Source organism: Haliotis asinina, chromosome 6 (assembly GCF_037392515.1).
Source record: "Haliotis asinina isolate JCU_RB_2024 chromosome 6, JCU_Hal_asi_v2, whole genome shotgun sequence".
NCBI classification, from domain to species: Eukaryota; Metazoa; Mollusca; class Gastropoda; order Lepetellida; family Haliotidae; genus Haliotis; species Haliotis asinina.
Window position 1 is genome coordinate 22,673,327 of NC_090285.1, and position 12,848 is coordinate 22,686,174.

The 12,848-nt window shown below is 39.9% G+C and overlaps 1 protein-coding gene across 1 annotated transcript; it reads right to left on the reverse strand.

Annotated features, from left to right (window-relative positions):
- Nucleotides 1-4,485: 4,485 nt before the first annotated feature.
- LOC137286567 (protein CMSS1-like) lies at nucleotides 4,486-12,838 on the reverse strand. The gene is made up of 7 exons (XM_067818492.1): nucleotides 12,769-12,838; nucleotides 9,011-9,237; nucleotides 8,141-8,270; nucleotides 7,004-7,175; nucleotides 6,695-6,758; nucleotides 5,873-5,960; nucleotides 4,486-5,429 (listed from the first exon to the last, which is right to left on the reverse strand). Exons 1-7 carry the CDS (start codon nucleotides 12,821-12,823, stop codon nucleotides 5,257-5,259), a joined length of 909 nt encoding a protein of 302 aa, XP_067674593.1. The 5' UTR covers nucleotides 12,824-12,838; the 3' UTR covers nucleotides 4,486-5,256.
- Nucleotides 12,839-12,848: the final 10 nt, after the last annotated feature.

The window sequence follows — 12,848 nt, forward strand, 5'->3', positions numbered from 1 at the left end:
TAGACCCATTCGTAACTACTCTTCTCTTTCCGTGACCTACAAGAAGACTCGTACCACTCTTGTACGCCATCATTGCCAAGAATCGTGGCAAATCAATCAAATCGCGTGTGGTAAAACGCATTTCAAAACATGAAAATGGCGGAACCGTTGAACTTTGAAACTTCGCTAAACTATACAAAGCACAATTTAAACATAAACTTTGAACTAAATGATGAACAACTTTCGGCACTGAAACATATTTGCAAAGGGAATGAGATTGTACTGCTGTTTTGCATACCGAATGTAGGATATTCTACGTTCCACTGCACTATATCAACATCACATGCAGTCCGAGCGAGGACCGTATGGAAACAACTCAGACAGAGGCCTGTCACAGCTGTGATTGGAAGAAATAGTGTAAGATGTCTGTGTTTTAAAAGCACATCCATCCAGTAATTAAAACTGACCACAATTTTAAGTATTCAGTGCTGTCATTTTTTATCATCATGACTTATGCGTATGTGTGCACCGATATTTTCAAGTAGGTGACATTTGGTGCCCAATGGAGGGTTGATGTCTTCTGCTTCCTATGCTGGGAAAAAGCGCAGGACAAGTTGGACAGAATGTGTTCTATTGTTGTTTAAAGGCCAGCCTGTACCCCTATGTATATGGATTGGCTGTTGATATCCTGGATATTTTTTTAAAAGATATAAGGTTACTATAGAAGTCTATGTGAAAACATTTGGTATTGTGTAACCTCTGAGAGCCATGTTAGGAAATTGAGAGTTATCTTCCCTTGATAATAGTACTTGACTATGTTCATCTCTATGCCCGTTTGCGCTTACACAGGACTCAGTCGTAAACATGGCCAAGAGATGGGTACGAGACGCCATCCGGGTTGCCGGAATGACACGAGCAGTTACGAATGCATATAGACCACGTTCACGACAACTTAATAAAGTACATTGAAACCTCGTTAACTAGAAGTTCAAGGGACTGACAAAAACTTGGAGTTATCCGATGTTGGAGTTACAAGGAATTCAGATAAATATGCAGGCTCTCTTGTTACTCTCATGGAACACGTTGTTACGCATTTGAATATATAACTAGGTTACGTAAAGGTAACTATGGAAAATGACATCATTGGGTTTTTTTCTGAAATAGATATTTATTTATTATTCCATACACATGTATACATTGCACTCTAGTATATAATAACATCAATTCATCGGAAGTACAGATAAGTACAGTTCTGACTAAATTACAATTTGCGGATTAATATTTACCTCTATGAAGTATAATAACACTGTTGAGCCGAGACTAAACTGTAACAAAAACACACCTGGAACAAATCTTTTGTCCACACCTATTGGCCAGTTGAATTTGTACTTAATTTGAACTTGGCAACCTTTTGTCTGTTATTATGAACCAAACAACATGCCACTAACAATTAGCGACATCAGCTGCCAATCTGTGACGTTACTGCTCCTTTAAATGAATGACATCCGAATCATAGGTACAGTGTCAGTAGGGGTCAAGGGTGAATTATGTGGACTCAGTCATGTCGATTCAAAATCATTTCCATGCGTAACCATTTACAATCTTACGTGTGGCCAAGCTGTTACATGGAACTAGCGATAACGTCCAAATGGTTACCATTACAGAAATGTGGATATAAATTGCCATTCTGAGTCGACATTGTTCTATGAAATTGATATCCTGAAATTGATTTCATTTACATGGTTGGGCTATTACTTTCAGATACTCATATCCAGGTTGTCAAATTACTGTCTAACAAAAGATTTTACAATGCCTGAACAAGAGGCATTGACGTCACGCAAAATAAGTCAATATTAAGGCGACTAACGGGGTCGGGTTCCCTGACTTGGTTGATAAATGGCAGCGTATCTCAATTGCGTAAAAACCCGTGAAGGTCCCGGGGTATAAGGTCTTCACCAAACCATGCATGCCATACAAGGCGACTATGCGTGTCGTAAGAGGCGACTAACGGGATCGGGTGGTCAGGCTCGCTGACCTGCTTGACACAGGTCATCGGTTCCCAATTGCGCAGATCGATGCTAATGTTGTTGATAGCTGGACCGCCGCCATATAGCAGGAATATTGCTGAGTGAGGCGTAAAACTAAACTCACTCACTCAGTTGCGTAGATCGATGTTCATGCTGTTAATCACTGGGTTGTCTAGTCAAGGCTCGGTTATTTATAGACCCCACCGTGTAACTGGAATATTGCTGACAGCCTGGTTCCCTGGGTCTGTTGCGCCTGCGCTAAAGCTCCCATACTCAGTGTCGGGGAGTTAGCGCAGGCGCAACAGACCCAGGGAACCAGGCTGTATTGCTGAGTGCGGCGTAAAAGTAAACCAACTCTCGCTAATTACGCTGTGGTTTATAATGTAATTAGGAAATAAAGTTCGCTCCACCCCAATGTATTTTGTAATAAAGTATAGTTTTGCCCTGAACTATTATAATTGAAGGACGAGGACGGTAGTCTACCTTCACTGGATGATGGTGGCGGTACAGGTGAAATGCAAGCGTCTGTGTGTATATGCGCACGTGTTTCCCTCCAATACAATGACGCTAACATTAACGTCAATGCAAACCAAGAAACGGAATGCAACGGAGAAGTATACTGTAGGAGGTTGTACCACGCGATGGCTACTGATATGACGTCGGTTGCATAGTGAGGTTGCAAAAGTATTCGATTACGAGGGGGCAGACTAGAATGGCGCAGGGACGCCAACGCATTGTGACGAAATGCAAAAAGTCCACATTATCGTTTGATAAAGTATAATCGACGCCCTTGATCTTTCACTGAAGCATCTTAGAATTCCCCAAGAAACGAACTTATTCTGTCTATTTTTTCAACACAAAGCTCTGAACATCTAGCTAACCCCTTCCTTTAAGTTTACAAACGCGTTCAACCAATTACAGAAAGAGAGAGAGAGTTTGGTTCTGTGCCGCTTTTACCAATATTTCAGCAATATCACGACGGAGGACACCAGAAATGGGCTTCACACACCGTGTCCATGGAGGGAATCGAGCTCGGGTCTTCAGCGCGACGAGCGAACGCTTAACCCGCTTTGTACATGGGTACAAAGTGTGAAGCCTCGCCTTGATATTGCTGGTATATTGTCAAAAGCGGCACAAGACTGTACTCACTCACTTGCTCATTACAGTCCAGCGGTGGGGTTCCATTCCCCGCATGGCTACAACTTGTAAAGCCCATTTCTGGGACCCCCAGCCGTGATATTGCTGGAATATTGCTAAATGGGGCGCAGAACTAAACTCTCTCACCTGTAACAGTCCACCCTGTGCTTGCTGACCGTGAGAAACAGCTTCTTGTTCTGTGTAAGTGACTATTACATAACCACGTGAAGACGTCCTCGTACACTGAGGTCAAACTTGGCGTTGTCTGTCGCCCGTCAGTCAGTCAAACCTTCAGAAATGTTCAGTCAAAGAGATGGTCCTTTCTTTGCATCAGCCTATTGAATTCGACGTTTCACAGGGTCGTAATGAGGTGTGTTAATGCACAATCTGTTTGGCATCAGTCCGAACATTAGCTCTACAGTATACCTCCACACTTACCCCATGTCATGCATGCATGTGCATAGCAATGATATCTTGCGTTCCAATACGATTTCCACGTGTACAAAGATAGGCAGGTGTTTTTCATGATACGGCTGTAGTACACTAACTTAACAAACGTGAAGATCCAAGGTGGAATAGGTTCTTCAGGAACCCATGCTTGCCACGAAGGGCGACTATGCTTGTCATAAGAGGCGACTAACAGGATCGGGGGGATCAAGCTCACTTGATTTGGTTGACATATGTCATCGCTTCCAAATGGTGCAAATAGATGCTCATGCAGTTGATCACTGGATTGTCTCGTCCAGACTCGATTACTTACAGGTCGCCCCATATAGCTGGAATATTGCTCACTTAACTTAACTAGAGTGTGAGGCCTATCGTCAAAACGTCAGCGTACTAGTGAGTTAGCTCTCTGTCTAAGGCATCTTCATGTCGTGCACTCGATTCCCTACTTGCGTTCTACAGGTGAATCTCATTTTCAGAATCGTGACATTTTGCGTGGTGCAACGATCCTGTGCACTGATGACACAGTCACTTCCTATCACGTGATATATTTTACAAATTAATTACTTTGTACATAACTTTTAGGCGGGGTCTTTCACATTCAGGTTGCACTTGCTTCTCCGTTTTATCACACACGGAAATGCCAATGATCCTTGACAGACTGACCAACGAAGGGGTGAGTGAGTGAGTTTAGTTTTACGCCGCTTTCAGCAATATTCCAGCAATATCACGGCGGGGGACACCAGCAAATGGGCTTCACAGATTGTACCCATCTGGGGAATCGAACCCGGGTCGTCAGCGTGACAAGCGAATGCTTTAACCACTAGGCTACCCCACCGCCCCAACCAACGACGGAAATGAAAGAAAATGTTTATGGTATCACACAAAGCTGATATTCTTAGTGTGAACTTCGTTGAATTTTAATGAACTTTCATAACAATCGTACTTTGTTTAAACGGATCTCTTTATTTGAACAATTTTCGTATAAATATTGTTTGAGTTAGATATCCTGCCATAACAATATGTTTTAATCGAATTTAAATTGATTGTAATATCGAAAACTAATTTGCATATATTGGCTTATGACACATGAAGTAGAACATGGAATGCAATACTGCACCATATGGCACCATATGTGAAATATATATCTTTTCCAGTGAAAATATATTTGAAAACCAAGCATAAATGGCTCAAGTTCTAAAAGGCAAAATACTTATTTGCAGTAAATTATAATCATGATCATGAGTCACTTAAGTCGTGTTGAATATTCATACAGTTTTTGAATATACACAAATATAACCACTAAAACATTATGATATGATGAAAAACATTCTCATACTTCCAAAAACAAGAGGGTAAGAGGGTAACAAAACAACATCATGACATCTGTGGAAGTCTTGAAGAGAGCTCTAAAATGCTCACAATGTCTGTGGAAATCTTGAAGAGAGCTCTGAAATGCTCACACTGTCTGTGGAGCTTCATTTTCTTCAAAACAAATTTTCAAATTCTCCTCCATTTCAACTAAGGTCTCATTCATCTTATACTTCTGTACAAAACATCACTGATAAGGTCGTTATTTCAGTGCCACTTGAAGAAAGGGAGATTCTGTGATCATTTCCTTATAAACATTGGTTTCTTCAACAAGAGCAAGTCCATTATGGCGGTTTCATCAGAGTATCCCAATCTTACAAGAACTGTCTCGTATGTGTGGAATCAGGTGACTCTTGCACAGTTCCAGAAAGTCTTTCTTCACTTCAGGAATATCAGTAATTCTCTTAAACTTGATGTCTCGCCAGTTCCAGTCTACTATAACATACCTCAAATTGTCCAGTTTTAATGAGCCTGGAAATAAAGTTCAAAATTAAACACAGCATTCTAGTTTGTATCTCTCACAAGTTTTGCAAAAGGTTTCGTAACTAGGAATGTATACTAACAGGGTCTGGCCTCATAAAACATCTTAATGAGGAATTTGAAGTCAATTCATTCTGAGACGAGATACAGTTTACACCATAAAAAAAACATGTCAAAACAAACAACACAAACATTTTGTTCCACCCATTGAGGAGTCGAAATGAAAGATGGATGAGGCGGAGAGAGAAAAGAGGGGAAGGGACAGGAGAGGGCAGCTGTACATCCCCACTTTCTCAATGCACCCCTCCCCCCAACCAAGAAAATTGCCTGAGGAGTCTTTTTTGCTATCTGTTGGACATGATTATGTGTATCACCCACTTCTCAAAACTCATGGATGCTGTTCTACTCTATAAATAAGAAAACTAACTCAGCACCTGACTTTATCAATGCTCCAATTCTGTTTGGTGTGCCGATGCCGAGATGACAGACTTTCTTCGTCAAAAACTCTGCTTGTTCAGCTAACTGGAAATCGAAAATATTTGACAATGAATCCTTGAATAAAATAACCTCATATATGGTGGTAAAATGTCAATGTGTTTACGTAATCAGAAAATACAAAATGAATCATGATATCTAGTTTCCCCACTCTGGCCTACATCCCGTCCTATTGTGTGGTGGCGAGTGGTCTTGTGCGTAGTGCTCAGGTCACCATCAGTTGAAGTTAAGCACCGTCGAGCTCGGACAGTCCTTGGATGGGTGGCCGTGTTTGGCAGTTTAACTCCTGAGAGTTTCTAGGACTTCAGTCCTGCCCCACAACGAAGCACATGGGAAACATGTGGTCTCACCTTAGGCAAGTGAGTTTGTTCAAATTTGCCTCTGTTCACCCAGCAGAAAATGGGTACCCGGTGATAGAGTCTTGTGACTATAACCTTCTAGCGCTTAAGAGGGCAGCTTGGGTTATCCGGGGTAATGATAATCAGATTCTGATTACAGCATCCAGTGAGCAACTGGTCAGATGGATACTAGGCGCTATATAAGTGAATTATTATCATTATCAAACAGTGATACACATCTTGGTTCAAAACTATAACCAATTCTGAATGGGCTGACATTGATACATAGGATGTTTGTTTTTAGAATGAGCATGTCAAATGTACCTGGCTTAAGAAATAGTGCACATGTATTTACTTTCATGCAATATAGAAACTGGTATCAATCAGGACAACCTGTAGCATCATATATACACTTCCATTTACCTTAAAATGCTTGGCAAACAGTTTTGCACATTTACAGTCTTTGCCCTTGAATTTCTGAATATCCCTGAAACAGTACACAATAAACATCAAAGACCTTCTCACACTGGGTGTGTAGGGCAGTGTTGGTTATACCAAAAGAAAAGATGTCATCCACACACAACTATATGGTATTGCTTACCCGAATCTAATCACATCTATCCGAGTGAAATTCAGTAAAGATTAAGATATGGGAACATACAACCTGTACACGTGAGTAAATTCATTACAAATGAAGTATACAGACCTACAAATGCTGATGAAATGATATACCTGTTGAGTTCAACAGCTCTCGCCCCTGAGCTGGCAATAATCAACATGAATGGAGTCCCTGGCTTCTGGTTGGTACTTGCCACCATACTGGGCCATTTCGGCACCACAGACTCCAGGTAATTACATGGCGCTGTCCCGTCTGAGGATGGGTTGCTCACAAGAAAGTCGGCAGCTGAAGAATAAATATACATATGAAACTTTTGACAAATGCCTGGAGATTCCACTTAAGAACATTCCCATCATAAACATCCATCTACACATCAGAAAGCTAAATAATTATTTTCATTTGAACAAACCAAAATTTAAACAAGAAGACAAAGTCATCAATATCCCCCGCATTACCTCCAATTTCAGTTGAAGTCAAACTTGTTGTCATGGAAACACCAAAAATATTTTACTAAGAATTCCAAAACTATCAAAAGGCGCCAGTATACCACTAGACCAATCTATGTGTCAAGTTTGGTAAAGAAATACTGAACGGTTTTAGAGTTCTGCTCCGGAAAAGATATTGTGCACGGACAGACAGGGTGCATTTTAATACCACTGCAAAACGCAAAGAGAACTGAAATCAAGTCTGAACCTGACAAGTGAGTTGATACTATAGGAGCAAAGATCTATGTTGCCATGGTATTAGGTAACACAACCAAGATGAAACACACAAAATACAAACAGCAGTCAGGACAAGCATAACATGGATCTGATAGCTGAACGTTTGAGCAACTCTCCCAGCAGATAGCTTGATCATGCTGATGAGTAGTGACATCAAACACTAAGATATGGCAGTCAGCAGATTCAGGAAGGATTTCAGTAGCTCACATGGTGACGCTGAAGCAGCAGTCAGGGCAAGGGATCCAATTCTATGGCGGCTGGCAGATTGAGTATTGAACTGACAGTGACATTGGTGACATGCAATCAACCCAGCCTACTTGTCAGTTCCCCTGGTAAGAAGCATATAGGACAAAATTTGTCCTCGAAATTCTCCACAAGGCACTCATTCTCGTATTTCATGAAAGCCTACTTTTTAACAGACTGTTATAACAATTAGCGATATTGGTCAGCACAAAATTACACTCGCATATCAGTTAAAACCACCACTTATTGCAACCAGTTAGCTGACAAGCATGACCATTCTGTTACCTTCCAACTGGATTTCATCCCATTCAACTGCTGATAGTTTTCCCTCATATGTTGACTTTAGTAACTGTAGAAAGTCATCTTTAACAGCTGGAGTCAATGTTTTGCCTGATATTTCTTCAGAGATCCTTTTCTGAAAAGGGAAAGTCTTGTTTCATTTGTTTTATCCATACATCAGGGTGATATTTAACTGTATTTTCCTAATGACTGGTTACACTCATACCCACTGCCAAATGTGGGTATAACCTGAATAAGATCTTTGCTTTTGGAATATGGGTTTGTTTCAGTTGTTTCTGAGATCATTGGGTTCGAAATTAACACTTTGGGGTAGCAAATTTGCCATTCAAAGTCATATTATGCTACCTACAGAAACCAGAACAGAAGCAACAATTTGCTACTTGATATTCTTTCCGTGAAACTGCTTACGTTCATTTATTAGTCACCATTTTCAAAAGACAGATCTCCACTTGAGCACTTTCACTCGTAAACTTACCCATACTAGTATTTTACCTTCCCCAAAATGCTCATCACAGCTTTTGTTCGTCACTAAAATTGTGACAAAGAACCAGTCAACTCAGTGTGCATGCACATAAGTATAACATTACTGCTTCCGATGTTTGATACTTGACACAATTTGTCATTTCCTGTGAATGGACGATAAAACATCGTCTGCTAGTACAAGGAGATCTAATACAGTTCCATATGGATAATGACAATAATGGACTGGGAGGGAAGAATTAACAGCAATACGAAACAAATACGAATACGAATAAAAGTGACACACTCTTTGAAGAAATGCTGGCGAAATCATTGTTTTGCTAGCTTGTTTAATGTTGGTGTCTGCTACAAAGGTGGTAAATAACACTTCATTACCCGAACACGCTTTTTCTTCTTTTTCTTCTTTGGTTTCTCCTCATCAGATTTTACGAGAGCTTCTTCAACTTTAGCAAATGTTTTTTGCTTTTTCTTTCCATTTACTTCATCTTTTTTGCCATCCTGATCATTGGCTTTTCTTTTCTTTGCCTTTTTCCTCTTTACATCCTGAATGTTCTTGTCAGGGGTCCTTGGAGTTTCATCAGCTGAATCACTGGACTTTTCGTCTGAAAAATTTATGACTTATTTCAATGTGGGCCTGAAAACAAACATATCAAAAATGGGCCACATTAGCAATACAATGCCCTACTGTGTCCCAAGCCAAGGTTGTGAGTGTATCAGGATTTAAACTGCATCTCACACACTTGATGCAGAGTATTGCATTGGCTGTATCCCCCACTGTATCTCTGGGAGAGAGATCGATTTTGACAAAAAAGGACATTTTACAACCACAACACTTACATACCATACATATTCTATGTCCTGAACATCTATAGACAGCATTACTATGGCAGTGCTAGTGAGAGAGATACTCTTTATCTAATGGTGAGCATGGTCAGGAAATCAATCAAAACGTGTGTTTTTCTCTTATATGCTTGGGCAGGATCAGATTCATACATTTTAATATGGGCATCATTGAATGAAAAGATTTCCGCCTGTAACCCCTGTTTCTTTTACCACTTTGTGCCTTAAGAGCAGTTGTGTTTCTCAGAAAACCTACCCTAACCCTAAATCCATCCTAATCTTAACCAACATAACACTAAATCTTAAACCTAAACCCTAACCCTTAGAAATAATCATAATACAGGCCATGTCCTATTCTCGCAGTAAACACATTTTCTGCCTAGACTGCCGATGCGTGATACTTAGCAGTTGTTTACATCACTGACTGGGAACTGGGAAGTGGCCCAAGCCTGTGAATTATCAAAATTTTGCAATGTAACGAATATTCATGAGTTTTAACCAACTTGGAAAAATAGTATCTTTTCCCAACCCTTTCCGACAGGATTCCCCTTCCTTACACCTAATAACATTATTTTCTTGTTATGCCGCAAGAATGGGAGACGCCTAGAAAAGTCAGGGGCAGACAACCATGTTTTTCATCGAGCTCAAGTGCGATAATACACCTGATGGATCAAGCAGTTGATAGTTGCAGATGTTAGAGGGGGAATCTCTTCATTTAAAAACAAGCATACATACGAAAAAAACTGTTTGCATTATTTTTTCAGCCAACATCAGTAAGTACCGCGAGAATAGGAGACGCCAGTATAATTGGAATACATTTTAGTGGGGTTATGGGCGGAACTCTTACACACTGAATGACACAGTCACAGTTGTGAGTTATCAGCAATAAGTGACATGCGATAATTGGGAAAGTTTCTCTCGTATCCCACTCTTTTTACATAGTAAATTTCCTCAAGGGGGATTCCTCTTCTGTGTGATATTCCAGCACTGAATTTCTGAAATTAGTTCACTGACTGTTTATATTCTAATTTATTGAATGCATATTAAGATGAGGTATGCATGTCAGCTTGTAATTTTGATTTTTGGAGGGGGTTGGGGGTACGGGTGGAACTCTTACCCGATAATTGTGACAGCAATTCGTTCTTAAAGGGGCACTGATGCGGAGCGAATAATGTTTCTCGCCAACGGTCTAATTACGAAATCAAACCGCAAATTGGTCAGCGCCCGCGCCTTCGACCGTGACGGACAAAGGAACTGGGCTCCTGTCCATATTAGCAGAATTTCTTCACCTAAACAGTCGGGAGGCCGGATGCCCATCATATGCCATTTCTTTAAAAATATCCATGGTATTCCTTGTTTGATCGTAACCAAATATCCCAGCAGTGTAGTTCTTTTCGGATGCTTGGATGGTATAGTTACTGATCCAATTTGATCCTATTTCAGTGTTTTTAACCTGATATTTAATCATGTTACATGAAAATATGATGTCTACAGGCACGTAGCCATTTGTTTCAGTACGGAAGATTGCAAAGCTTTATATTTAGGTAATTCTGAGTGTTGGTTCAGCTGTGATAGCAAATATCTTACGAAAATTTTGGTAGCTATGGTAGCTACAATGGTTTATTATTTATGATAATAAAAACACATAGTTGATTTATTTGAATTCGTAAACAAAAAACGATGACTTTGCCTTTGGTAGAGAAATCTGAACATTTTCTTACGTAAAAAACCCTTATTTCACCTATTTACCCAAGTACACAGCAAATGCCCGTGTGTATTCCTTATGTAACGAAATTCTGTTGGTATCCTCAAAACAGTTTCGGCCCAATAGTGTTTTCAGGCTGCATGCGACACAGAGATTACATCTTCCTTGCTGTAACTCGCGTTTGATGGTGTAAACCTACACGTGTTATTTGTCATCATTCTCTTTATGGTCAATTCATGAATTTATAACAGGTATAATTAGTAGTAACACAACTTCGGTTACTCAACAAAGGTTCCCATTTGGCATTTCTCCTGTCTTTAGTAAATACATTATAAATTAAGGTCTGTAATGGCAAATGTATTGTATGTTATGTAGTATGTGCATGTAAGTGATGCAAGAGGGTTTATCAACTAAGTTACAAAAACAAACATCGATCAAAGGATTAACTGATAACTCACTGATTGATTAATTACTTTTTTCTTTTAGCGGATTTGTCAAAAGGCAGTGTGTGTAGATGACTACACCCTGTCGTAAAGTGTGAGTGCAAAAACAACATCCTCCCTTCAAAGAATTAACCACCCTTGCGTTGATTGATTGATTGCTCATTATTGGTTAACTAAATTACTTAGAATAGTGGACATCATACAATTAGTTGCCAGGTGTGCTATCTTGGGAGACCAATCAGAGGTTTATCTGGTTTTCACCAACGAAAGACGTGAAACGATGTGTTACTTTTTCGCAAATGAGACAGTTGTAAGGCACGCGACACAGAGCAGGATTACTTACCAGCTGCAGATGAATGGAATACGATTTCTTTTACGTGGATATTGATGGATACATTCCTGAACAAGGTAGTAGCCTGACATCGTTGCTATAAAATTAGTCTGTTTTACATTCATTTTTTTGCATTTTGTTTTAATTTATTTGTTGTAGCATTCAGCAGAATCTGTATGACAGAAAAAAACACACTAGATCGCGTATGTGTGTGAAATAGGATCCACATTGGCATTCTATACAATGTATAAATGTTGCTGTTATGTTAGAAATTTACTATGAGTATAAGCAGATCGTGTGTTCTTTTATTAATTTTCAGAATCATACAAGTATGACAATAAACTAACTAGGGTTATGAGACAAAATATAGAGACGTTTTCCGTCCTAATAGTTTTTTACCATTTCTGCCACGGGCAGATGATTAACCTTCAAAGTGTTTCATTTGTTTTCATAATACATTTGGAATGAAGTAAAAATGACTTCACCTCAGTTGATCTGTCTATAATTAAACTATCAATTGCGCTCACGGACTGCGCAGCAGACGTCACGAACCAGTCACGAATTCTGGGATATCATCCGGGTACTCACGGGAGAAAAACAATAACAAAAGTTTACACCAGTCCACGGAAATTGCTCCGCATCAGTGCCCCTTTAAGTGTCCGAAAACGCAAAACATGTGTATACAAAGATAGTCACCCGAGTAAAACCTGGAGAGAATAAACCCATATCTTACACGTGTGATACCTGTTTTTATGACTAGGGCATCATAAACACATTCTGCGACATTTAGAGCAAATAGTGCAAAAACACTAACCACGTGGTGCATTATCGCCTTTCAACCACCACTCGTCACCTAAATCATCCGCCATTTTAAGTTCTCTCTGACAGCCGCAT